The 27,091-nt window shown below is 41.4% G+C and overlaps 2 protein-coding genes across 2 annotated transcripts in view; one reads left to right on the forward strand and one right to left on the reverse strand.

The window, feature by feature from the left end:
* TFB1M (transcription factor B1, mitochondrial) overlaps positions 1-27,091 on the reverse strand; it is a 66,156-nt gene that overhangs the window by 11,817 nt on the left and 27,248 nt on the right. Inside the window, exon 5 of the mRNA XM_043592655.1 lies at positions 17,985-18,104. Coding sequence (XP_043448590.1) covers positions 17,985-18,104 — 120 coding nt within the window. The remainder of the gene's footprint in view (positions 1-17,984; positions 18,105-27,091) is intronic.
* CLDN20 (claudin 20) lies at positions 1,568-8,680 on the forward strand. Its single transcript, XM_043592656.1, has 2 exons — positions 1,568-1,817; positions 5,276-8,680. The coding sequence occupies exon 2, from the start codon at positions 5,379-5,381 to the stop codon at positions 6,036-6,038; it is 660 nt and encodes a 219-aa protein (XP_043448591.1). The 5' UTR covers positions 1,568-1,817; positions 5,276-5,378; the 3' UTR covers positions 6,039-8,680.

A 27,091-nucleotide genomic window follows, 5' to 3' on the forward strand; every position in this document is an offset into this window, starting at 1 on the left:
TGATGTCACATTGGCTATATAGCCGGGTGTTCAGGGGAGAGGGCCAGCGAAGAGGCATGAACTAAGGTAAAGATAAGATTTATCTTCAAAACCTTCTGGGCTTAAAAGGTTACTTTTACGTGTCCACAGTGGAAGCAGAGGAGGTCAACGCGTTATATTTCTCTATAAACTTCTATGTTTCCATCTCTTTTTGTACAAGGAATCCTACACCTTGATTAAAGGTCTGTAATTTGTGAAAGTCATTTGCACTTCAGAAGTTTGTTTTTCTAAAAGAGGGAGTTAAGATTTTATAGGAGAAGGGCTCCCACCAAGGCAGAAGAGTAATCAGAGATGTTCTGAAAATGGAAAGAAGGCGTCCTTATCCTGGAGGCCGGAGCTGGGAGCTGGCTGGCCCCTCCACCTGCCATCGGTCAGCCTCAGCACAGGTCAGTCCATACTGTTGACCGTGGCAAAAAGCAAACAAGGCGAGGTGCTAAAGGGATCTGGTGGGTTTCTTCCGATACAGCAGAAATAACAATGCTCGTTCTGTTAGTGCCTGAAATTCAACCCTTCCTCACCCAGTATTTATGCGAAGAACTGTTTAAGTATTTCCATGAAACAGAAGAAAATAAGTTTACATATTAAAATTACAATACTATGGCTAAAAAATCCACAGGCATCAGGTTTCTAAAAGAAGAAAAATACCTTGCTAAATGCCAGACTCAGAAAAGATGAAAACGAAATAAAAAACAAAAAATCAAGAAAAATCCAGATAATCAAAATGTGCATTTTATTATTTACGGTTTTTAAAGAAATGGCTATCATCTGACATAGCTACAATATCTGGGAAATAAAAAAGTCTATTATCAAAATACCTTCTTTATAAAATGATTCTGAATTTATAGCTTGTAGAATTAGAATCAGTGAAGTAAAGTAAAATGTGAACTCAGAGTCGATAGACATGAAATGTGTCTGTATTCAAGGTATCAGGACCTCAATATTTGATTTCACTATTTCATTTAATATGCTCCACATCATTTTGGTGTAATTTCTTCACATTTTCTAAAAGCTCTAATTTATTAAGTTATACTCCAGAAATCTTTCTCAGTGGAAGGAATAACAAAAGAAAATTCAGGACACGCCCCCTCCCTGACCCACAAAATACTTGTAGATTTACCGGTCAGAGTCTAGTCAATAGGGTTCCTTTATCTTTTATTGAAAAGATACATATTTTGAAAAGAGTCTTTTGGACATCTTTTTGAAAGCTACCAATTTTGTGACTCTTGATTTCAGAGGAGTCACAAGCACCAGCATAAAAAGATCGTCTTGACTATCATTTGCAAAGCACAGTCTAGTTAAAAATATTTCAGATCATATCCTTTAATTGGGGACATAACAAACTATCTTCCAACACAGATAAAAATTCAAAATAAATTATAACTGTGGACTGCAACATAATATTAAAGGAAAAGAAAGCCTTTTTGTGAGCACGCGAAGAATTCCTCCTCTGTACAGTGACACAAAAGCATTTTCAGCTTTCAGGTTTCGACAAATCCTGTTGTAACAACAACTCCCTCCCTTCCCCGCCTCTCCTTTCTTAATTCTCCCACAGCTCAAAAAATGAGATGGAGAACCTGGTATTTATCTTCTAGCACCATCAGCAGTCTCTACCTCAGATTCCCATGTTGGTCTTTATGTGCGAGTTAACTTGGCGGAGCTCCGTCCCTAATACTCACAGGCTGGACGGGAGCCTCAAGTGTGGCTTCTCCGCCTCGAGCGGCTTCGTTTGAAGACAACTGACAGAAGGGGGTTAAGACACTGAAGGCTCCTGACAAAAGGTATGGAAAATGAGAGGCTTCTACAACGCTCAGAAATAGAAGTAGAGACCTTTAAGTATTTAGTTCGAACTGTAAGTTGTCCGTCTGTTTTTAAAGTAATAGTTTTGTTATAAACAGATCTTGTCTGGAAAACTGACTTTACGTTTTAAGGAAATCCACTCCAGACTTTCTGTTGGCAAGTAAGTCCATAAAGTTAACACTCACAGGCTCTGTTCTGCAAGCAGTGTATTCTGGAGCCCTGAGAGACCTGTGTATTCAGAACTAAGTTTTTACATGCAACCCCTCTGCTGCTTCTGCTGGATTTCCCTGTATTCCACCACCACCACCACCACGGAAAAAAAGTATGCTTTTATTCCGTACTTACTTACTTACGAGATAGCAATGTGAGAGAACAGGCCACAAACTGTATCATACTTGTGGCTGGAGAGGAAAAGAAAATTCATAGCAATATAGCTAAGATGCCAGTATGTTTTTACAAAAGGAACAGAAATAGTGACCTTCGTTGTGGAGAACAAATTTTTTCTGCAGAAGTTCTCCGTGCAGAAGAAAGCATTTAAGATCCGATATTCAACACTGAGCAGGCACTATGCTAGCTGAATGCAATGTCATATTGTTTACGCTGATTCTGGCTGTCTGTAATTTATCACTGCCAGTACGTGTTAATTAAGATGAACAAGCTGTCTGCAAGCCTGAATTACACTGAAATTTATAAAATGTATTGGTTAATGGGAAGAAAAAGGTTATAATTGGGAAGCTGAGCATAGATTGATCAACACATGAAGGTTACTCAACCAAAGTAAAAATAAAGAGGGAAATAAGATGCTCTTAGAGAATGTTAACAGCAATCTCGATGCCGAAGAAACCATAAGCTGACAAAGGTCTGGGAAGGCAGTAATTTAGGGAACTGCCTGGAATCTGAAATGTTAAAACCCAAACCTGAAAACAGCTATTATGAAACTATAAACATGTGCTTCATTTTTTTTTTTTTCCTAGAAACTTTATTCTGTGCTATTTTAGTGTCAGGTATGAAAAGAGGTTTGGAAAACAGAAGTGAACCATACGGCTATGCCAAAAGCCGAAGTACTCTGATGTGTCTGTAAGTCTGATGCTTAAGGATTTAAAGTTTCAGGGAAACCCTTTCCTAAGTTTGTCATATTTTAAAGCTATGAGCAAAAATATAAGCAGCAAATTTAGACAGCCCAGGATTTAGCTTCTTAGAGAACCGATGCTATAACTATGTTAAGTTTGTACTTCTGATATAGGCACGGATTAGTATTACTTCAGCTATTTTACAAAAGCCAGGCGTCAACCTCCTTGGGTGAGTCTCTGAGGCTAAGCTATTTGCCCCATTAATGTCTTGTGAAGTGGTTTTTTTTTTTTTTTTTTCCCTTGGTGGGACAGGGAGTGGATAAAATTGACAGTTAATGGCGTTCTCTGCCTGCAGAGGTAGCGTTTTCTGTGCTTCCCCAGAAGCACACGGAGAGCATCTCACACTTGAGTACTGGGGTGATGGTGGGGGAGGCGGGAACACCCGGACACTGTTGCTGAGACCTGCGTGGCCTCGGGGGGTTTACCACCTCAGTGTCCTTCCCGATGGGGAAAAATGATGACGCACAGAGTTATATCTATGGTTTGGTTCAGCTCTAAGATTCTACAAAGATAAATCAGGTCGATGAAGGAAGAGAGAAAAGAAAAAATATTTCAAATGTTATTAAACAGCAACTGTCACGTGACAGAAAACAGCAAGCGAATCACAGTATTGATTATAATGTATGGAGTACTTTCTAGGTGTTGGATATTGTTCTCTAAGCCCTTAAATGCATTTAACTCTTCGATATACATACTATAATCCTATTTTCCAGAAGAAAATACTAAAGCGCAGAGAGGTTCTGGAAAGCGAAGATTTGAGCCCAGTATTTTGGATTCAGAGCCCCACACTGCCTTTTGTAAAATATATGAATCATGACAGAGCCACTCTAACATGTCATTCAAAAACTGATTCAGAAACACAAAAAAAGTTATTACTGTATTTCAGAAACCATTAGACTTCCCTCAAAGAAGGCAGTAATTATTGCCAGGGTAAACCACAGCCAAGCCACAAATTCGGTGCTGTCTTTACTCCCTTCTTAGGAAAATGTTAAATTATTTTTGGTATTCTTTCACATACAACAAAGGATGTGGTTATTTCTGGCATGTACTTTCAAGATGCAAGGTCACTACCAAATCCGTCAGAACAACCGGTTTTACGGCGGACTACTTACTTCATCTGGGTCAGGGAAGGATTCTGGTCCCAGCTAGAAAGGATCTCGCATTCTCACAGGCAAAAGACAGTGGCCTAATTGTTCCTGCACTGAGCGTCTTGCACCTGCAGTAAACGAGTGCTAACCTAGATAAGGATTTTGTAAAACTTTATTAACAGGAAATTAGGGATAATCATGCCTGTGGCTTTAACTTCTTTCCACGAATTTCCTTTCCTCCTTAAACGGTTTACTTGGGTTATGTGTCTGGCACATGGTAAGGGCTTAATGAATATTTTTTGCATAAAATCATTTTTTGAATACTTAAAACTCTTCTAAGATTTATAAGTCATTTTTTAATTTTTAAAAATGTTTTTATTTTTGAGAGAGAAACAGAGAGACAGAGTGTGAGCAGGGGAGGGGCAAAGAGGGAGGGAGACACAGAATCTGAAGCAGGCTCCAGGCTCTGAGCTGTTAGCACACAGCCCGAGATGGGGCTTGAACCCACAAATGGTGAGATCATGACCTGAGCCAAAGGTAGATGCTTAACTGACGGAACCACCCAGGTGCCCCTAGAAATCATTTTTAAGAGGTGGGCTTAAACTATTCATTTCTCCCTTATTACTTATTAAGTATTTTAATTAGAAATCATAGGGTTTAAAAAAACCTGTAAGCTATTAAAATTCTTTATCAGGGGCGCCTGGGTGGCGCAGTCGGTTAAGCGTCCAACTTCAGCCAGGTCACGATCTCGCGGTCCGGGAGTTCGAGCCCCACGTCGGGCTCTGGGCTGATGGCTCAGAGCCTGGAGCCTGTTTCCGATTCTGTGTCTCCCTCTCTCTCTGCCCCTCCCCCGTTCATGCTCTGTCTCTCTCTGTCCCAAAATTAAATAAACATTGAAAAAAAAAATTAAAAAAAAAATTCTTTATCAGATCCTACAACTGGAATTCGGTATGTCAAAATCTCCCAACAAGGCATCATCATAGACTTCAGCACAGTTTAAATTCTAAAAAGAACAAAGTGGCCACTTTTCGAGAACCACCCATCCGCACTCAGGAGAATGACCGGTAGTCTCTGAGCGCCTGGCGTGAGCTTTTCTCTTGGGCTGGAGTGTTCTCATCTACTGCGAGGCCCACTCAAATGTGTTCCTGCTCCCACCGTACGTGGAAACGTAACCCTTTTTGTTATCCTTTCTTTTAATCCCGGTTTGTCTTCCTTCCCTAGCCTTTGTTACTTGGTTCTCTGCCGCACAGACAGCATTACGGTTTTGACCAGGGGCCATCATAATCAAGCAGCAGGTAACGGGGGACCAAGACAAGGTAACGTCATGGCGTCCGCGGGTCTCCAGCTCCTGGCTTTCGTCCTGGCTCTATCTGGGGTGTCTGGAGTGCTCACGGCCACTCTGCTGCCCAACTGGAAGGTGAACGTGGATTCGGGCTCCAACATCATCACGGCTGTCGTGCAGCTGCAAGGGCTGTGGATGGACTGCACGTGGTACAGCACCGGGATGTTCAGCTGCACCCTCAAGTACTCCATTCTGTCCCTCCCCATCCACGTGCAGGCCGCACGGGCCACCATGGTCCTGGCCTGTGTCCTGTCCGCGTTGGGGATCTGCACTTCCACAGTGGGGATGAAATGCACTCGCTTAGGAGGGGACGGAGACACAAAGAGCCACGCTTCTTTTGCCGGAGGAGTCTGCTTCATGGCTGCAGGGGTCTCTGGTTTAATCCCAACCGTGTGGTACACAAAGGAGATCATAGCAAACTTCCTGGACCTGACGGTTCCAGAAAGCAACAAACATGAGCCCGGAGGAGCCGTCTACCTCGGATTCATTTCGGCCGCGCTGTTGTTCGTCTCCGGCATGATTTTCTGCACTTCCTGTATGAAAAAGGCTCCGGAAGCTTGGCTCTTTGCAGCCAAGCAGCGGCATACCTCCGCCATGCAGCCAGAGGGCAGCTCCGCGTACAACCTCAAAGATTACGTGTAAATGACCGTGTCACGCGTATGGAATGTTTAGGTGCCTGCTGTGGCTTTCGTCTTTTCGTTTTAGAGGAAAACTATAAATGAGGTCATTTAAAATGCCAACAAACTATTGTGTGCAATTAGATACGTTTTAAGATTATTCTTCCATTCCTTTTTTCGTGTTTTATCCAGTGGTTTATAACTGAAAGAGGTTCTGTTTTATGAGACAATTGATGTGTTTTTTTTTCCTTTTAAGATAAACTGTTGACACATCTTCTGAATTGTTATTTAGTTGGATTTTATAGAAGAACTAAATTGCCAAGTATAAAAAAGCGCCTTTCTCTGTGTTAATCCAGGGTATCATCTGCTTTTGCTGGCTGTTGGTAACCACAGGGACTTGCTTCTGTTTTCAAGCCTGCTCTTTGACCATGAGGGAAAGAAGAGATGTCCATCTCTCTTAAGTGTTGCCCAAACCAGCCTCCCCAGCTTCCCACCTACCGTGACCTCCCTGCTTCCTTTTTCATTTTAGAAAATATCTACGTACGTGTCCAAGAGCCAACGATAGGCCATTCAAAGATTAGGCAGGCAGGACTAAGGAAAAGAAACTGGTAAATGCTACCACAGCAAAGCAAAACCAAATCAAGCGCGAACTGAAATCTCCAGGATTGGAAGGCATTAAGTACAAAGTAAGTGACAATGATAACAGTTTGCTTTATTTAGAATGCTTAAGAAGTGCCGTCTTCTGCTGCTAGCAAGAGGATGCGCCAGATTCCGTGCATTTATCCTACAACCCAGTCTTCCCCTTCCCTCTCACTGATGAGTATCTGGATGACAGAAGTTACTTTAAGTTGTCGTTTTTTTTCTCAAGTTTGATTCACGTTAACAAAAACATTGCTGTTCTCTTATAAATGAGCTGCTTCCAGTAGTAAACAGAACAAAAATTAAAGTATAAAGAATACTTTAAAGATGTAAGTTAATTTGTGATATGTAATCCAAATATCTTAACAAGAAAATAAAAACTGGATTTTCTAATGCACAAAGGGGACAAGGCCCACTATGGTTTCTAATAATTCATGTAATTTGGGCTTAGTCATTGCTCACCCTAAGATGGTAAAGGGGGAAAAAGGATCATTTCTTTGCACATCAGTAACTCGGGAAGTGTGAAGAATATCTTTTATGTGACTACATATTTTTCATTTGTGCCTACAGAAGTAGAGACTAAATGTTTTATACCTAGTTTACTCACTCTCTTCTGCAACAGTGTCATTGGCCATTAACAGGATGGCTAAAATGGAAAGGTATCATTTTATCTGGGAATTAGGAAAAGACATATTTAAACAGAAGCTTAAAGTATGGATTTCCTTTGGAGGATCAAAATATTTTCTAAACACATGTATACTAAAAATAACTGGTAAAAAGTATTTTTATGCAAATTAATGTGACCAGATTGGTTTGGCACCTGTATCTCTCTCCTTTTGCTTACTGGGACTGGCTTTATATGCAGTTTCTGTACCTGATAGTCCTATGCTAAAAGTTCACCGTATGTGTTCTATAAAAGTCTATACATACTTCAAAAAATAATTTTTATTTTGCTCTAGAATATTTTCTTCTTAAATAGGCATAGGGATGTTCTGAACTCCACAAAAGCAGCCATTTCCTACAAATAATGGCCGAATTCTATCCAGACTGGACACAGCAATGATGAAATGGCGCGGAGTCCCTCCGTCCCCCCAGGCCGCACCCCTGCTGCATTCCTCCACCCGGAATCCTCCCACACTCAGCCCTTCCTTGCCCGCCCATGCTCCGACTCCTCCTTCGGGGTTCACGTGAGACCTCCTTTGTGACCCCACTCCTGACTCCCTGAGGGTCGCTGCTTCCAGCCCTGTACTCTCTGGGAATACGGTCTATTCAAACAAGTTATTGCATCTCCGACTAGACTCTGAGACAAGGTACCGTTTTTACCTTTGTAGCCTCCGTAACTTGCCGACAGCGCTTGAGAGGACGTGTCAGTCCTTCCAGGACGTACACGGACTGGTTTAAACCTCAGGAGGACTCTAGAAGGCAGGCACTATTCCTAGCACAGAGGGGAACTGAACCAGGGGAAAGTACGCTACCTCACCAGCCCAACAGCAGGCAGCTGGTAAGCGGAGAGATGGGATTCAACCGGAGGGAACTGGCCCTGGAGTCAGACCAGGTGCCTGCCGGCTTACGCAGGGCACAAGGCTGCGCGGCGCGTGTTACTGAATCTAGGTCTCGGTCCCCTCCTGTGAAAATGAGGATAGAACGGCACCTACGCACACAGGGGCTGTAAGGATTCAATGACAGGATGTGCACACAGCATTTGAAGGGGCGGGGGCGGTAAGCACGCTCGGGACTTTCTTGGTCTACACCAGCATTTTCCAAAGGGGGGTGGGTGGAGCCTGCAGAGGACACAGGGCAGCACCGGGGGCCGGCTTTGGTCATCACAGCTGGGGTAGCGGTACTGGGACCCAGTGGGCGGAGGCCAGAAATGCTATGAAATACCCTACAATTCCTGGGCAACAAAGAATTTTCTAGCCAAAAATGTCAATTGTGAGGAGGCTGAAAAACCCTGATCTAGTGTATTTGAATTCTATTTAAACATTCATTTTAAAGAAAATAATAAAGTTACCAAACCAAAAGAAAACACCAGAAAGCCCCAGAATGTCCGGCTTATTTTACCTACAGAGCAGATATATGTGTATATGTATGTGTGTGTGTGTGTGTGTGTGTGTGTGTTTGTGTGTGTATGTGTTATGACTGAAGAAATCAGCGAGTAATCTGGGCAACGACATGGGCAGGTGAAAGGGTCATCAGCACACTACCTACACATGGGCAGGAGCAGGCTGGGGTATAGACAGATCCAATTCTGGATTCAATGTTTTCTCATTACATCTTTTACGACTATATTTTTAGCTACAAGGCTTTAGCATAAATTCACTGTACTGACTTTTGAGATTTGTATCATAGGCTATAATCCCATGAACCTGTTGCAATCTCTTCATTACCTCCGATAATTTGTTAATTCACTTCACTGCACTTTATACATACGTGAATGGGTCACCTGCAAAAATGCAATTTTGTTTCTTCCTTCGTTGGGCTTATAGTACTTCTTGTTTATTTTATTCTTGAGTAGTTATAAAAACATAACTTGTATGAAGGTAAATTGTAATAATAAATATCTTGTTTCTATCCAACACTAACTTGATTTTTAAGAAGGACTCTTGTACTTTAATTATAAAACTGGATTTTAGTTTACACGTTTATTTTTACTTTAGACTCACTCTCAAAAAGAATTTGAGGCTACTTACGATAAAATTGCCGGCATAATAAGAACAAAAACAATGATAAAATAAAGTTACAAAGAAGAGAGAGAGGATGCTATTAAATAATGCTGTTTGAAGGCTACTAAAGGAATTACGTATGAAACTTAGTTTAGAACTTGGAGCAACCAAGGCACAGAAGGCCACATGAGGCGTCTGATGGCGGTCTCGGGCAGCTGCCTACAGAGGCTAGAGAGGCTGCCGGGGGTGCTGCCTAAGCCCCCACTGGGCCGTGCGTCCGTCCCCAGCTGCTGCGAGGGCAGGGCGCTACCAGCTCACACGTGCGGAATGGCCTCCCGTGGTAGACTAGGGCACCACTGCTCCTAGGAGGTGGCCGTGAGCCAAAGACTGACCACACACGTGTAGAACATGCCACTCCCTCGACTGAGTCTGTGGGACAGTTTGTGCCCCATTGCTCCCCCTCTCCCCGCTACCCTCTGACCCAGTGGGACCAGGCTGACGCTGGTCTCCAGGCACAATATTCCTGCTTAGCTTTTCTGCCCCCCTTGCTTTATCCTGCTTCCCTCACCCTTCTTCTGAGAACACTCAATATGGCACTTTCATAAAAAGTCTCATCTCAGTCCCTAATTCCAGGCAATCAGACCTAACACAGAAGAATATTAGTTAAGTAGAAAAATATGTCCACAGGGTTCTCAAATATAGGGCAATATTCAACAGAAATAACATCCTCACTATCTGATTTCAAAACACACAAAAGCTTGAAAAAATGGCTTTCTTATGTGAATCCACCCATTTTACGAAGATCAGGATTACTTCACAAAGAAGTCAAGGCCTCAGTAGCTGTCAGCAAGGATGGCTGAAAGCTTCTCAAATGTGGTCCTCAAAGGTCAGGCATGGATGCCTCAAGTCGTGACCTTTTCTTTATAATGTCATGAGTATATCATCGTTAATTCTTCTAAAATTGTATTGACAATATGCTTTAAATCTGTCCCAGACAGGGGTAACTTGCTCCACATGCAGTACTCCTAATAGGGCAAAATTAGATATAAACTATATGAAAGTCTTAAAAATTAAAATCTGTATCAGGATATACCATAAATACTTGTTTATAATCAGAATAACAGTGACCTTCCACTGACTGCCTCCAAATGCATTACTTCACATTACTTCTCAAAACAATCCTTCAAGGGTGACATTACTGCCCCAATTTGGGATATATTAAAATTCAGCCTATTAACCTGACCGAGTTCTTGTAATTAGGGACACTGGAATTCCAGTACATCCAGTTTCCTTTAAAATACCTCTAGGGGCACCTGGGTGGCTCAGTCGGTTAAGCATCGTCTGACTTCAACTCAGGTCGTGATCCTGCAGTGCATGAGTTTGAGCCCAGCATCTGGCTTTTGCGCAGAGCCTGCTTCAGACCCTCTGTCTCCCTCTCTCTCTCTCCGCCCCCGCCCTGCTTGCACTTGCTCTCTTTCAAAAATAAAAATTAAAAAAAGCATATAAAAAAATACTTCTATTTATTCCGCAAGAGTATGCTGCCTCTATCATATTAATCAAACGAGCCCATTGCAATTCTCATTTTATATCTAAGCGACCTACCTACTAGGTTTGAGGATAGCATAGTGGTTAAGACCCAAAGCCTATCCATTCTGTTGGGAGTATGTTAGATTAGAAGCCCCATTTTTTAAAAAGAAAAAAAAAATGACACAGAATTTTGAGGGTCTAGCTAATAGCTTAGTATTTCTCAAATTTGATTAATGTGCAGATCAGCTCAAAAAAATTACTGTAGAACTCCAGAAATACGTGGATTCTTCAGGGTTTAAAAATGTCAGCTTGAAAAACTTAAATAAGCTTTATTTGCTCATGGAAGCATTTTTCAATTGTGAATCTGCACTGTAAAACATTTTGTCTTGTAATTGGTAAAATAATTTTATGAACTCAATAGTGAAATGAAAATACAAAATTTTAAAAATTCTGACTTAACTCTATTCACTAAAAACTCCAGAAGTTTAAGAAACACTAGAGTAAGTCAATTTGACAAATTTTATGAATCTAACCTAGGAAGTTGCATTTTCTGTAGATAGAAAAGAATTTTGGGTTCAAATTTTGGGGCCTAGAGAGGTTAATAAAAATAATGAGTTTGACAAGAATTTAGGTCAACTATTCTGAACAGGATTATTCTAGTTCACGGAAGTAAAAGCCTTGCCTTGATTAAGTTGGTTTGTCTAAAGACCAATAACCAGGAGGGATTACAGATTCTCCAGAAAAATTCTAAGGTGGTATAAATACGTTCTTGAAATATCACAAAAGAAATTCTCATATCTAATTCTCAGGGTTGGTTGAGAAGAAGTACTGACTTTTAGGAAACTTCTTTGAGCATCTATAGAGAATTAACCCCCTCTCTGGACTCCCCAGTGAACCTGCCTGTACCTCTATTTTAGCACTTTTTTTCACTTGTGTTATGAGTTATTTGTGTTTCTGACTTTCTCCTCTTGTATTCAGAAAGGTTTAGCCATAAGGATAGGCTTGTGCCATTATTTTATCTTCTCTAGAAGATTCTTCTCCTTTCTTAAGAAAATGAAAATTGTTTTAAATTTGTTCAATGCAACCATCCATGAGTCAAATATTTTCTGGCTTTCCTCAGAATATTCCCAATCTGCTAAATAGTACAACTACTTCAGAGCAGCAGAGAATTCTCTTAGAACCAAAATTTAATCATTTGATTTACTATTTTCCTTTATCATAATACAGCCTCTCTCCTCTTTGATAACTGTTTTCCTAGATTACAAATAAATTCCTTGCATGTAATATTTATAACATGATGAAAAGCATCTCAAGAAAACTGCTATGAATAAGTTTAATCTGTCAAAAAGCAAACATTCTTCAATAAAGTGAACCAAAAACATAGCTAGTTTTTTTTCAAATAATAAACATTTTCATGAGGCCTTAATCCTTGAGGAAAGAACATTAACTAACTGCATGTGTATCTTACTGCAAAATCAAGGATAAGGTTGATAACAACCTCTAAAAATGCCCTGAACTAAGTAACTAAAACAAAGAAAAACTTTCCATTAAAAATATTCTAAAATCTACCTTAAGAAACACTTGGTAAAATTTAAATAGCTTCAAGACTCTGGACTGTGGTCAGAACCCTAAGTATAAAAGCCTAAAGTAAAGATCTTTGTTTCTGATACATTGGGGTCCTACACTATTCAAAATGTTATATATGCTCATATGTGCATTACGAGAAGAAAGAAAGCTATATGGTCAACTGGTTTTCTTCATTACAATGGCTATCTGTTCTAGGATAGAAAATACCTGAAAGCACAAATAAATTAAACCTGATGATGACCTGTAAGACATCTCCAGTCATTGGGTCCTGTCTGGGATCTAACAGGATCTATTATTTTGGAAGAAACCATTTACAATGTCTGAAAACTTGAGATGCTAAAGGGAGGTGGTACTGAAAATGAGTTTTCTGAGCCTGGCTTAGAAAAAGCTGAAAACTGTTATAGGAGGGAAGAAGGACTGAATTCCTACAGTCATGCCAAAGCTCAGTCAACTGTGGTGGACAACATGGCAGAGGAAGTGAACGGTGGGAGCAGAGACTATGGAGACTTCTCAGACCACGCTTCAAGATGGACAAGGAGGGCTAACACTACTGGTTGGGGCCCCATTCTAAATAGATCATCTCGATCCCAAAAACCATATGATACAATTTTTTTCATGCTGTCTACTTTCCTTAATGAATCTCAAATGAAACTTTATACGACTTTATTCTTGAGAGTTTGGGCAAGCAAGAAGAAATCTGTTCCTCACCAGCTGTGAACTCCCTGATGCAGACTCCGTGTCTGATGGTGCTCCTATCCCTTTCATCTTTCAGGCATCACCAACCGCCCCCCTCCGCCCCCGCCCCAGCCTCGCCTGGCCTTTCCACTCAATACACATCCGACAAAGAAACAGACTAGTTTTTATAATACATATCCTATAGTAACTCATCCAGTAGTAGTTCTGCTAAAACAGACACCACTTTATTGATTTTTATTTTTGGCAGAGAAACTCTGTTTCTGTAATTTGCATGTAATAGTAACAGTCTTGTTTAATATCCAACTATTTTCCACAGATGAATAATCACAAGTAACACTGCCAAAATAGGATCTCTTAAAAATGTGCAAAGAGGAGGACCGAAGAGGGCGGTGGAGGAAGACCACCCCTGGCTCACCTCCTCCATGGACACAACAGATAACAGGTACATCTGTGTGACTAACCCTAAATAGGACCTGACGACAGCAGAACGGATCTTGCAGCTAATCACAGCAGAGGCAACACTGGAAAGGGGAGGAGGAACAGAGCTGTGGTTGGGAACCAAACCCCGAGTGACACTGACCACAGGAGAGAGCAGGGAGAAGGGAGATCACACCGGACACCAGATACCCCAGCACCGGGAACACAAGCACCCACTGCATCTGGCCTTGAAAACTAGCGACGCTTAACTTAGGGAGCTTTTAAAATCAGCGGGGCTTAACTCTGGGTACCTTAAAAATCAGTGGGATTAACTCCAGGAGAGCAAGAGGACATAGGAAACTGAGTCCCCACCCTTAAAGAGCCAACATATTAAACAGCTCCACCCAAGCACAGCACAACACCAGGAGCTTGAGAAGTGCCCACGGAATATGTGCAGGAGATTTACTTACGAATCTCAAACGTGCACTAGAGGGGCAGGGGTCTTCAGAAGACCTCCCCAAGAACAAAGCGCTGGCAAACACCATTTCTCATCCCTGCTCTTGGCCTAGCTAGCCGGACTTTTGCGGGAACCAGCACTAACACTCCCCACCTGTCTAGCTAGTGCCGTATCCCGTCCCCTCGTGTGCTCCTGTGGACTGGCCCCATCTAACCTGCCCTCCGTGGCAGGTATCCCTCCAAAGCGGCTCCTGCCCTGCCACACACTGCAAGCAGCCCTGGCAGGGCTCGGGGCCACTCCAAAAGTGCCACCTGCCCCGGGGAGAGGGAGAGGAAAGCCCACGCAGCACGGCGTCCAGCTGCAGTAGCTGAGCCTTTTCGCTGGCTACGCAGGGACAGAGCCTTGCCATTCAGTGGGCCCGCAGCTGCGGCAGAGGCTGACTGCAAACACCTAGTCTGATCACTGACTTTACCCACCTACAAGCCCAAGTAGTCCTCAGACGGGCACCTCAACAGCACAAGGACCAAACCCCGTCCAGCACACCCACAGCACACGAAAGTGGGTCACTGCAGCTGACTGGGCTGAAGACAAACGTGGCTCAGCCACGACAGCACGGTGCATGCCGTCCACATAGGAGACGCCCCTGGAGCACCTGCTTCTGGTGCCCAGGGTGCACTGTGCTACAGGGCACCACATGACCTCTTCTATGCAAGGCTACTACTTTCAAGGCCGGGAGACGTAGCTGACTTCCCTAATACACAGAAACAAAGTTAGACAGAAACAAAGAGTCAGGAGTGTGTCCCAAATGAAAGAACAGGACAAAAATCACAGCAAAAGAGCTAAATGAGCAAAGATAAGCAAAATGCCTGATAAAAAAATAAAAGGAATGGTCATAAAGATACTGGACTTGAAAAAAGAATGGGTAAACTAAGAACTTCAACAAAGAGAAAATGTAAAACAGAACCAGAGATGGGGAACTCAATAAGTAGAATTAAAAAAACACACTAGAGGGAACCAACAGCAGATCAGGGGAGGCAGAAGAATGGGTCAGTGATCCAGAAGACGGCGCAATGGAAAGCAATTAAGCTGAACAGCAAAACAAAAAAAGAATAAAAAATGAGAGTATGTTAAGGAACTCAGAGACATCATCAACTGTATTAACAACTGCATCGTAGGGATCCTAGGAGGAGAAAATATAAAAAGGCAGAACTCTTATTTGAAGAAATAACAGCTGAAACACCTTCCCTAACCCAGAAAAGGAAAGAGACATCTGGATCCAGAAAGCACAGAAAACCCCTAACAAGATTAACCCAAGGATGTCCACACCAAGGCACAAAACAATTAAAATGTAAAAAAAGTAACAATAAAGAGAGAATTTTAAAAGTAGCATGAGAAAACACAGTTACATACAAGGGAAATCCCATAAGGCTTTGGCAGATACATTCAAAGTGCTGAAAGGAAAAAACCTGCAAGCAGGAATACTACCCAGCACCATTTTTATTCAGAATTGAAGATGAGATGAGGAGTTTCCCCAAACAAACATTAAAAGAGATCATCGCCACTAACACATCCTTATAGGAAGTGTTAAAGGGACTTGAGGGGAAAGGAAAGGCCATAACTAGAAGAAAGTTATGAAAGGAAAAAAAACTTCACAGATAAAAGCAAACTTCTAATAAATGTAGATCATTTAAGAAAGTATGGAGGTTTAAATACAAAAGTAGTAAAATCAATTATACGTACCAAACTCAGCCAAGGGATTTCACATTTTACAACGTAAAAAGATGTAAAATATGATATCACATACATAAGACATGGACAGGGTAAGTAAAAATTTAGTGCTTTTAGAATATGTTCAAACTTAAGCAACCATAACTTCATACAGACTTCTATACACATTAAGACATACATGAACCTAATGGTAACCACAAATCAAAAACCTGTTTATATACAACAAATAAAGATAAATAAATTCAAGCATAACACTAAAGAAAGCCATCAAACCACAAGGGAAGAGAGCAAGAGAAGAAGAAAGGAATAGAGAACTATAAAAACATACTGTGTATGTGCATTACACCATACACAAAAATAAACTTAAAATAAACTAAAAACCTAAATGTGAGACCAAAACCATAAAACCCCTAGAAGATAACATAGGCAATAATCTCTCTGACATAGCCATATTTTTCTACATATGACTCCAGAGGCAAGGGAAACAAAAGCAAAAATAAACTATCGGGACTACACCAAAATGAAAAGCTTTTGCACAGCAAAGGAAACCATCAACAAAACAAAAAGCAACCTATTAAATGGGAGAAGATATTCGCAAATGACAGATCTGATAAAGGGTTAGTATCCAAGTTATACAAAGAACTTACACAACTCAACACCAAAGAATTCAATTAAAAAAAATGCACAGAGGACTTGAGTAAACATTTTTTCCAAAGACGACATCCAGATGGCCAACAGACACATGAAAAGAGGCTCAACATCCCTAATCATCAAGAAAATGCAAATCAAAACCACAATGAGACATCACCTTGTATCTGTCAGAATGGCTAGAATCAAAAAGACATGAAATAACAAATGTGGGTGAGATTGTGGAGAATAAGGAACCCTTGTGCCCTGTTGGGAGAAATGTAAATTGGTACAACTACCGTGGAGAACAATTTGGACACTTTTCAAAGACTTAAAAATAGAAATACCATATGATCCAGTAATATGACTACTAGTATTTACCCAAAAAAACACAAGAACACTAATTTGAAAAGATATATACACCCCTATTTATAGCAGTTATTATTTACAACAACCAAGATATGGCAGTAATCCAAGTGTCCATTTATAGATGAATGGATAAAGAAGATGTGTACATATGCATGCATGTATACACGTATACACACACACACACACACACACACACACACACACACACACACACAAGGAATATTACTCAGCCATAAAATAAGAATGAGATCTTGCCTTTTGTAATAACGTGGATGGACCTAGAGTGTACATGCTAAGTGAAATATGTCAGGGAAAGACAAATACCATGATTTCAATTACATATGGAATCTAAAAAACAAAACAAACGAACAAATAAGACACAAAGAAACAAACAAACCTAAAACCAGACTTAACCACAGAGAACAAACTGGTGGTTGCCAGAGGGAAGAGGGGTGAGAAGATAGGTAAAATAAATACAACTTCCAGTTATAAAATAAATAAGTCATTGAGCACCTGGGTGTCTCAGTCGATTGAGCATCCAATTCTTGATTTCAGCACAGGCTGTGATCTCACAGTTCGTGGGGTCGAGCCCCGTGTCGGGCTCTGTGCTGACAGTGTGGAACCTGCTTGGGATTCTCCTTCTCCCTCTCTCTCTGTCCCTCTCCCGCTTGCATGTGCACGCTCTCTGTCTCTCTGTATGTCTGTCTCTCTCTCTCTCTCTCTCTCACACACACACACACACACACACACACGCTCTCTCTCTCAAAATAAATAAATTTTTATTTACTGTGTGAGCACTGAGGAATGTAGAAAATTTTGGACCAATATGTTGTACAACTGAAACTGACATAACACTGTATGTTAATTGCACTTCAAAAAAAAAAAAAAGGTGGAAAAAAATTCATGATAAAAAATGTTTGAGGTAACTTGAATTTAGAAATCTATGCAGAAATCACAAAACGAATACTGATTTCTTTTTCTGAAGATGAGGTGACCAAACAACTTATCTTCCATCCTAGAATACTTTTAAGAGTACAAGGTGATAATACCACCACCACCAGGGCAGCATGGGTAAACCTAGACATTTGGTCACTGTAAAAGGGAGAAAAATTAGGACAAGAACTATTCACACATTGTGATTTTTCTTATTCAGGAGAGATAAACAGTACAGTTTGCATGGAAGTGAAGATCAGATCCTAGAAATAATTTCCTATGACACATTCTCAGATGAACACAGATTTACAAATAAACAGAAACTCACCTCTGGTTTAGGGACAAAAGCCCGACCCGGAATGGTCAAGATGTGCTGAACGTTGCAGAGGTACTGGGCCATAACAGAAAGGCGACTGCGCTGTTTGCTTCCTGTACTGGCTGTAAGTCTCTATGGGACAAAAAGGAATTTTTAGCAAATAATTAATCCAGTCTGATTAGACAGAATGCAGCCAACATCCTATTATCTATGGACACTAGATGGAGTGTTGAGATAAATTTTAAAACTATAGGCTATCTATCTGACACATGATACACAGGCAGCATGGGGAACATTTTCCTCCAATATCAGCAGACGCGAACCTAGGAAATGTGAATTATATCCTATATAATGCACTCAAAAATCCAGTAAGAAAACTTCCCTATCACTGGATGCTGGGGATTTTCAAACCACTGTTATATTATGTAGAAGAAGGTCCTATATGAAACAAATATCAGTCTATATTTGATGAATGAAGAAATTAGTAAGCATAATTAAGAACTAAAAAGACTTATTTAATCTTATGGATTACCAAAATATATGAAGGAACATTTTCAATAGTGTGCTTTTCTTTATTTAAATCTAATAAAACTTAGGGTCGCCTGAGTGGCCCAGTCGGTTAAGCTGCCGACTTCGGCTCAGGTCATGATCCCACGGTCTAGGAGTGCAAGCCCTGCGTCAGGCTCAGTGCTGACAGCTCAGAGCCCGGAGTCTGCTTCAGATTCTGTGTCTCCAGGGCTCTCTGCCCCTCCCCCATTTACACTCTGTCTCTTTGGCTCTCAAACATAAACATTAAAAAAATCTTTTAATCTAATAAAACGTTGAATATTCAGAACTCTTGGAGTGTTCTTTTGTTTTTGCAAAAACCAGGAATTTCATCTTTTAAGAACCTAAACAATTTTAAAACCAGGTGTATCTAAATTTTTTTTTTAATGTTTTATTTATTTTTGAGACAGAGAATGAGCAGGGGAAGGGCAGAGAGAGAGGGAGACACAGAATCCGAAGCAGGCTCCAGGCTCTGAGCTGTCAGCACAGAGCCCAACGCGGGGCTTGAACTCAGTAACCGCGAGATCATGACCTGAGCCGAAGTCGGACGCTTAACCGACTGAGCCACCCAGGCGCCCCAAAACCAGATATATCTAAATTAACTCATAATTGCAATGCAATTTCAACCAAAATCTCAAAGGATGTTTGAAAGGAAATTTACATTAAATTCCCTAAAATTTTATATGGAAAGACAAAGGGCCCAGGGTAGCCAGAAAGCTCCTGAAGAACATCAACATGGGGCAGGCTGGGGCAGACTCACCCCACCAGACATCAAAATTAAGGCCAAGTATGGCATTACTCTAGGCACAGACCAACAGAACAACGACCTTGGAAACAGACCCAAGCACATGTGGATGTTTGCTGTGTGACAGATGTAAGGCAGCAGCCACTAATAGAAGAAGAATGGACCATTCGATCTGTGATATTGGTAGGAGTAGGTATATCTACAAGAGAAAAGAGTAACTCCCCATCTCGTACCATAACCAAAAATAAATTCCAAGTGCATTAACACAAAATAAAGAGCAAAACTTTAAAATGTTTGTAAGTATTTATTACTCCATGCTAGGCAAAAATTTCTTGAAGATGCAAAAGCAAAAGCTGTAAGAGACTGATCCTTTACTCTATTAAAATTTAAAACTTCCATAATAAAAAAACACTATAAACATAAGTCACAGAGAGAAGGTATTTGAAACTCCTTTGACAAAGGATTAGGGTTCAAAACATAGGAGAACTCCTACACATCAGTAACCGAAAGATAAACAATAGAAAATATGCTAAGAAATACACTAAGAGCACCCAAATGAACCATAACCATGAACTATGCTCAACCACATTACAAATTAAGGACATACACATTTCAGCTATAATGAGATAAGCTTTCCTATCCACGAAACGAACAAAATTTCAACAACAACAACAAAAAGAGCCTGGCAGAACCTAGAACTGGTGAATATATGGAGCCAGAGGAACCCCCACCTACCGCTAGGGAGAACAGGTACAAGCACTCTGCATTACAATTTGGCAAAATATACAGGAGAGCCGAAGCTGAGTACACCCTCATGACCCTTTAGGTCTACCTTCAGGACGTGTCCTAGAGAACAGTACATATACTTCCACAAGGAAATACCGTGGAAGAATGTTCCCTACCACATCATACATGCATAGCGTCAAAAATGGCAAGAAAAACATAAAGGTCCGTCAACAGGAATGAATAAGCAAACTGTGGTAATTTTGACAATGGAACACTAAGTAACAGTTAAAATGAGTAAGAAGGTGTTACCAGCACAGATCCCAAAATAGAGCAGAAAATAATGAAGTGGCAGAAAACATGTGGAGTATGACTCCATGTATATAAAAACTTCAAAACATTACCCTTCATTGTTCCCTGTGTGTGAACATATATGTATCTGCAAAACACATGCATGGGAATGATGAGCATCAATTTTGAGTACAACTCACAGGAGAGAAAGAAAGGGGGCTGAAGAGGGTTTTAAGCATATCTATAACATTTTATTTCTTAAAAAAAAAAAAGACATAAAAATATGGCAATATGTTAAGATTAGACATAACTGAGTGAAGGATGAAAAAAAATGAGGCACACTGACTTTTAAAAAATGTATCCTGCTTCTCTATGTTCTTAGAGTTTACTGGATACTCTGAGCCTCTTCTAAGTGATACAGGGTCAGCCTTACAAATGCCAATGGCTGCTGGATTAATCATGGAGTTGAGTACGTCGGCCGTGTGCCACACTACTAAATGAATGAGTGTTTACCGCACTGCGTTTTGTCTTCCTGCTTCACCGTCATGTGCAGATCCCTAAAATTCCCTATTATTTGCTACTTCTGACCTGTCTGGACACGAAAACCACATAATTTGGCTCGCAAGAGCTTTGCCTTACGGAGGTTTTAAAACTGAGATGCTCAGGGCACCTGGGTGGCTCAGTCGGTTAAGCATCCAACTTTGGTTCAAGTCATGATCTCACAGTTCGTGGGTTCGAGGCCCATCTCAAGCTCTGTGCTGTCACCCGGGAACCTGCTTCAGATGCTGTGTCTTCCTCTCTCTGCCCCTCCCCTGCTTGTGCTCTGTCTCACTCAGGAAAATAAACGAACGTTAAAAAAAAAATTATCTGAGATGCTCAGAAAATTTCCTGTGGGGAAAGTAATAGATTTTGTAGCATCTGTTTTGTTACTCAGAAGCCATCCCTCCACCTCATCCCTCTTTTTAAATTACCTGGCTCTGGTCTATATTTAGACAGTTGAAGTGACTGGGAGGCCCAGTTCAGGATAAGTGATAGGCTGCTACAATATAAATGACAAAGCAAATTGTTCCTTAGTAAACTGTAAAACCAAGAAATGCAGATATTCAAGCAAAAAAAAAAAAAAAAAAAAAAAAAAGACAAACACCAGAAGCACGTATTTAAAGAATAAACTTATGGATCATAGGGTCAAAAATATTTCTAGTTCCTCACGAATTTCTTTCGGAGCTTAAATGTACCATTGCCATGAAAGTAAAAACTTCAAAGTGCACTGTGCAACCGGCACAATTCAAAGCAGTTGTGTAAAACTAAAATCTAGCGTGAACTTAATCCCAAAATAAAAAAAAAAAATAGGGGCGCCTGGGTGGCTCAGTCGGTTAAGCGGCCGACTTCGGCTCAGGTCATGATCTCAGGGTCCGTGAGTTCGAGCCCCACGTCGGGCTCTGTGCTGACAGCTCAGAGCCTGGAGCCTGTTTCAGATTCTGTGTCTCCCTCTCTCTGACCCTTCCCTGTTCATGCTCTGTCTCTCCCTGTCTCAAAACAAAAACAAAAACAAAACAAAAACACGTTAAAAAATAAATAAATAAATAAATAAATAAACCAGGGGTGCCTGGTTGGCTCAGTCAGTTGAACATCTGACTTCACCTCAGGTCATGACCTCACAGGGTATGAGATCGAGCCCCACATAGGGCTCTCTGCCGTCAGTGCAGAGCCCGCTTCAGATCCTTTTGTACCCCTCTCAACCCCTCCCCCCAACTCTCTCTCTCTCTCAAAAATGAATGAACATTAAAAAAAAAGAAAGTCTGCATATGAAAATTAGTATTTATGCTGGATTGTTTTCCAATATTTTACCTTATATCTCAAAGGTGTTCTCACTGATGAATTCAACAAAATTTTAAAAATCACTTTAGGGGCGCCTGGGTGGCTCAGTCGGTTGAGTGTCCGACTTCGGCTCAGGTCACGATATCGCGGTCTGTGAGTTCGAGCCCCGCGTCGGGCTCTGGGCTGATGGCTCAGAGCCTGGAGCCTGTTTCCCATTCTGTGTCTCCCTCTCTCTCTGCCCCTCCCCCGTTCATGCTCTGTCTCTCTCTGTCTCAAAAATAAGTAAAAACGTTAAAAAAATTAAAAAAAAATTTGAAAAAAAGAAAAAATAAAAAATCACTTTAACCAACGAGCAAACCAGTGAGGCACAGAGGGTAAACGGAATTGGATGTGAAGGCATGCTTAAGTATATTTCACTCAGGGTGCTAGGCAGGCCTCCACTCCTGCCAGTAAAGCCTGACCCCTCAACTTGACCCATCCAAACTTTGCAGCAAATACACCTAGGCTGTGGAGATGGAAATTGTGGATAATACACCTGAATTCAGAAGAAAGCAGCACATTCATTACGGAAAAATTCAAGCCACAGAACAGAAAGCTCTGCAAAAATTTCGTTAAAAACTAGCACAAGAGGGGCACCTGTGTGGCTCAGCTGTTTAAGCAGCTGACTTCTGTTCAGGTCATGATCTCGCAGTTTGTGGGTTTGAGCCCCGCATCGGGCTCTGTGCTGACAGTTCAGAGCCTGGAGCCTGCTTCGGATTCTCTATCTCCCTCTCTCTCTGCCCCTCCCCCACTCCTGCTCGGTCTCTAAAAATTAAATAAACATTAAAAAAACATTTTTAACCCCCCCCCCCCCCCAGAAAACAACAACAATAACAACAAACTAACACAAGAGTTACATGGTCAAAATCAGTCATCCAAACAGGACTTAATATTTCTATGATACGTTATATGTAAAGCTATTAGAGTTCAAACTCCGTTACAAGGTAGACATTTTAACAACAAAAGGCCGGGAAACCAAACCAGTTAATTTTTCAGTAAAAGGAAACCTCTAACCCTGGAGATTTTAAAAGCCTTCTGAGGCAGTTTAAGAAAAACCAGGGGTCAAAGATTTCACAAAGACAGTGTTATTTTCTTCCTCATTCATCTAAAATCATTTTAAGTAGAAAAATTAGGCTTATTCTTGGGAAGCTACACAGCCAAATATCAGGGACACTGAAAACGACATATTTCCTGGCAAGGTAACTCCCTCCCTCCCTGCTAGGGGTGGACCATTAAGCAGCAGGGGCCCCTGAAGATGGGAGGAGAGCAACAAGCTGATCCTGGACCCAGAAAGGAAAGACCACAGGTCCGGTCACACGGAGAACTTAAACATCATGACTGCAGCAGAAAACACACGACCTGGGTTCAAGTTCGGCTTTCCCTGTAACTAGCTCTGTGACCTTCTGCCAGACCTTAACTTATGTTGAGCCTCAGTTTCATCATCTATGAAATGAGGTTAGATGAGATTGTTAAGGTCTCATTTACTGCTACACAGTCTGATTCTATTTTATGAGCTGGAACTTTATACTGTCTATATGCTCTTTAATGTGTGCGAGCTGAATTCTTAGCTTTAGACCCTGCAGACCTGGAGAGAAGAGGACTCTGCTCAGTTGCTTCTGCTCTACAACTCAACAAAGCCAAGCAAAGTGAATGCCTAACGAGCGCTATCTGCGGAATATAAAATCACAAATATGACACTGTCAAGAGCAAACAGAGGGTATATGGAAAATACTGCTCGCCATATATTGTCCTGTTTAGACTTTCACTCGCAAAATGTGAAAACTGCTCAGAGGACCAGTGTTAACCATGCTTCTGGAGCATTCCATAAATTATAGACTCAATGTAAACTCTTCTTGATACCCGTACTAAAATTTAACTAAAATCAACATTTTTTTTCTGGTTAAAGAAAAATAATTGCATATGCTGAAGTTAAAGCAACACTGTTATTAATAATCACAACTGACATTCTGAGTCACTGAAAATATTCCTCCACCTCTTAAGCCTCTGTTCCTTTGCATTTTCCCCCAAAAGAATTAGAGTACATAGTGTTTTGCATCTCTATTGTGTTATTCAAGAACAGAAATACCATAATAATCATGTCATCTGAGAAAATAAAAGTCCAAGAACAAATCAAAAGGCTGAAAAAACAAGAAAACTATTAATATATGCTCAACTCAAACACACAGAAGAGAGTTAGAATCATAAGCCGGAAATGACATGGGCCTTAGGAAAGTAGTGATGCCTTACAGTTCCTAACAAACACAAAAGGGCCCTACGTTTTTGGGATGGAAAATTCTAAGATGGCTGAGAGAAAGATTTTATGGCTATATACCCTAAAGCAAAGGTTCCTATCCTCTGCATTGCTGACGTTTTCAGCTGGTAAATGTGGAGCGATTCTCTGTTGTTGGGGCTATCTTGCGCACTGAAGGATGTCTACCGGCTTCCCTAACCTCTACCCACTAGACACCAAAAGCACCCCCCAGTTGCGACAACCAAAAATATCTCCAGACGGGCAGAAGTGAGGAATACAGCAAAGCAGGAGGATCCTGAGCTCACTCCCGTGAACATAGCACAGCTTCAGCTGCGTACAGAGCAACTCTCCCTGAGAACGACCTGACGACTGGGAGAACAGCGGAGGTAGCTGTAAATATAAAGACAAAGCCTCAAACAGGGAAAGAGGGACAAAGACATGGTCAGGTCAGGAACCAAAACCAAGAGTGAGAGAAGATATATCCCAGGTGCAAACATCCTCCCTGGGAAGTGAGGGGTTACAGCCCCACACCAGGCACCCCCCACCCTGGGGATCTGCACCAGGAAGTTAAGTTCCCATAACTTCTGTTTCTGAAAATCAGCTGGGCTTTGCTTTGGGAGAATTGGAAGGCTAGCGGAAATGGAGATTCCGCGCTTAACGGGACTACACATAACCTCACTTGCTCCGAGACTCCGCAAAGAGGCAGCTGCTTGAAAAGTGGCCATATGTGCAGAAAATATATTGCCTGGTTTTAGGGAGCAGGCCAAAGGGGCAGGGTTGTGTAAGAACTTTATCCAAGAGTGGACATGCTGGCAGGCACTATTCTTCTTACCCTCTCAGCCTACGCGTCCGATGCTGGCGGGCACCAGTCTGACACTCTCCATATACCTTTCTGGCACCGCTTGCCCTGCCCCGGTGTTCCCCTGAAGACCTGCATTGCCGAACCCACCTTCCTTCCAGGTGCTCCTGGACTCCTACCCTGTACACCTGGCAGAGAGCCTCAGGGAGACTGTTGCCCCCAAAATCAACTCTTGCCGGGGAAGTGGGTGGGGCATCTCTGCCCCCCAGTGTACCTGTTGCAATCACAGCCCAGTGCCAACAGAGGGGTGCATACAGCCAACAGGGGACACCCCTGAAGCACCTGGTTCTGGTGACCCACGGCACACCTTCCACATAAGGCCACCTCCTTCAAGAACAGGAATCCCAGCTGACCTACCTAGTATATAGAAACAAATACAGAGTTAGACAACATGAGCAGACAGTAGAAAAGGTTCCAAACAAAACAGGACAAAGCCCGAAAAAGAACTAAACAAAAAGAGATAAGCAATCTACCTAATAAAGAGTTCAAAGTGATGGTTATAAAGATGTTCACCAAACTCGGGGGGAGTGGATCAACTCAGCAAGGACTTAAATAAAGGGATAGAAAATATAAAAAAGAGCCAGTTACAGCTGGAGAATACAATAACTGCAAGGGAAAACACAACAGAGGGAGTCAAGAGCAAATCAGGGGATGCAAAAGAACAGATCAGTGATCTGGAGGATAGGGCAGCAGAAATCATTCAGGTTGAATGGCAAAAAGAAAAAAAGAATGAAAAAAATCAGGATGGGTTAAGGGACCTCTGGGACAACATTGGGCACACAACACCCATCTTATAAGGAGTCACACAGAAAGAAGAGAGAAAGGACCAGAAAACTTAATTTTAGGAAATAACGGAAAAGCTACCTAACAAGGAAAAGAAAACACAGATCTACGTCCAGGAAGCAGAGACACCCTAAACAAGATGAACCCAAAGAGGTCCATATGGAGACAGATAACCATTAAAATCTCAAAAATTAAAGACAAAGAAGGAGTCTTAAAAGCAGCAAGAGAAAAGCAACTGGTTATATAAAAGGAAATATCTATAAGAGCTGATTTTTCAGCAGAAAATCTGAAGGCCAGAACACATGATATATTCAAAGTGCTGAAAGAAAAAAACCTACAACCAAGAACACTCTACCCAGCAAGAAATATTATCATTCAGAATTAAAGGTGAGATAGTTTCCCAGACAAACAAAAGTTAAAGAAGTTCATCACCACTAAACCAGCCCTTGCAAGAAACATTTAAGGGATTTCTTTAAGCAAAACAGAAAATGCCATAACTGGATGAAAATCACAAAAGAAAAAATTTCACTGGTAACAGTGTTATACATTAAAGGTAGTAAATGAACCCCTCATAAAAGCTAGTATGAAGGTTCAGACAAAAGTAGTCAAATCAACCATACCTATGATAATTAGGAATACACAACATAAAAAGACGTAAAATAGGACATCAAGTACATAAAACATGGGCAGGAAGGATAAAATTGTAATGCTTCTAGAATGGGTTCGAACTTAAGCAACCATCAAGTTAAATAGACTACAATGTTCATAGGTTGTTATAGATAGCCAGAAGGCATGAGGTGGGGTCAAGGGAGATTGTTTTGTCTTTTAAAGTTTATTTATTTATGAGAGAGAGAGAGAGAGAGAGAGAGAGAGAGAGAGAGCGAGAGAGCGAGCGCGCTAGCGTGCAAGAGCCAGCTCTGGAAGGCACACGCGGGGGGAAGGGCAGTGAGAGAGAGGGAGGGAGAGAATCCGATGCAGGCCCTGCAGAGCCTGACATGGGGCTCGATCCCACAAAACAGGAGATCATGATCTGAGCTGAACTCAAGAGTTGGATGCTGAACGAA

Source organism: Prionailurus bengalensis, chromosome B2 (genome assembly GCF_016509475.1).
Source record: "Prionailurus bengalensis isolate Pbe53 chromosome B2, Fcat_Pben_1.1_paternal_pri, whole genome shotgun sequence".
NCBI classification, from domain to species: domain Eukaryota; kingdom Metazoa; phylum Chordata; class Mammalia; order Carnivora; family Felidae; genus Prionailurus; species Prionailurus bengalensis.

What these genes read in the sequence shown, in the direction of transcription:
- CLDN20 (XM_043592656.1), top strand. Translation starts at nt 5,379, where the DNA reads ATGGCGTCCGCGGGTCTCCAGCTCCTGGCTTTCGTCCTGGCTCTATCT.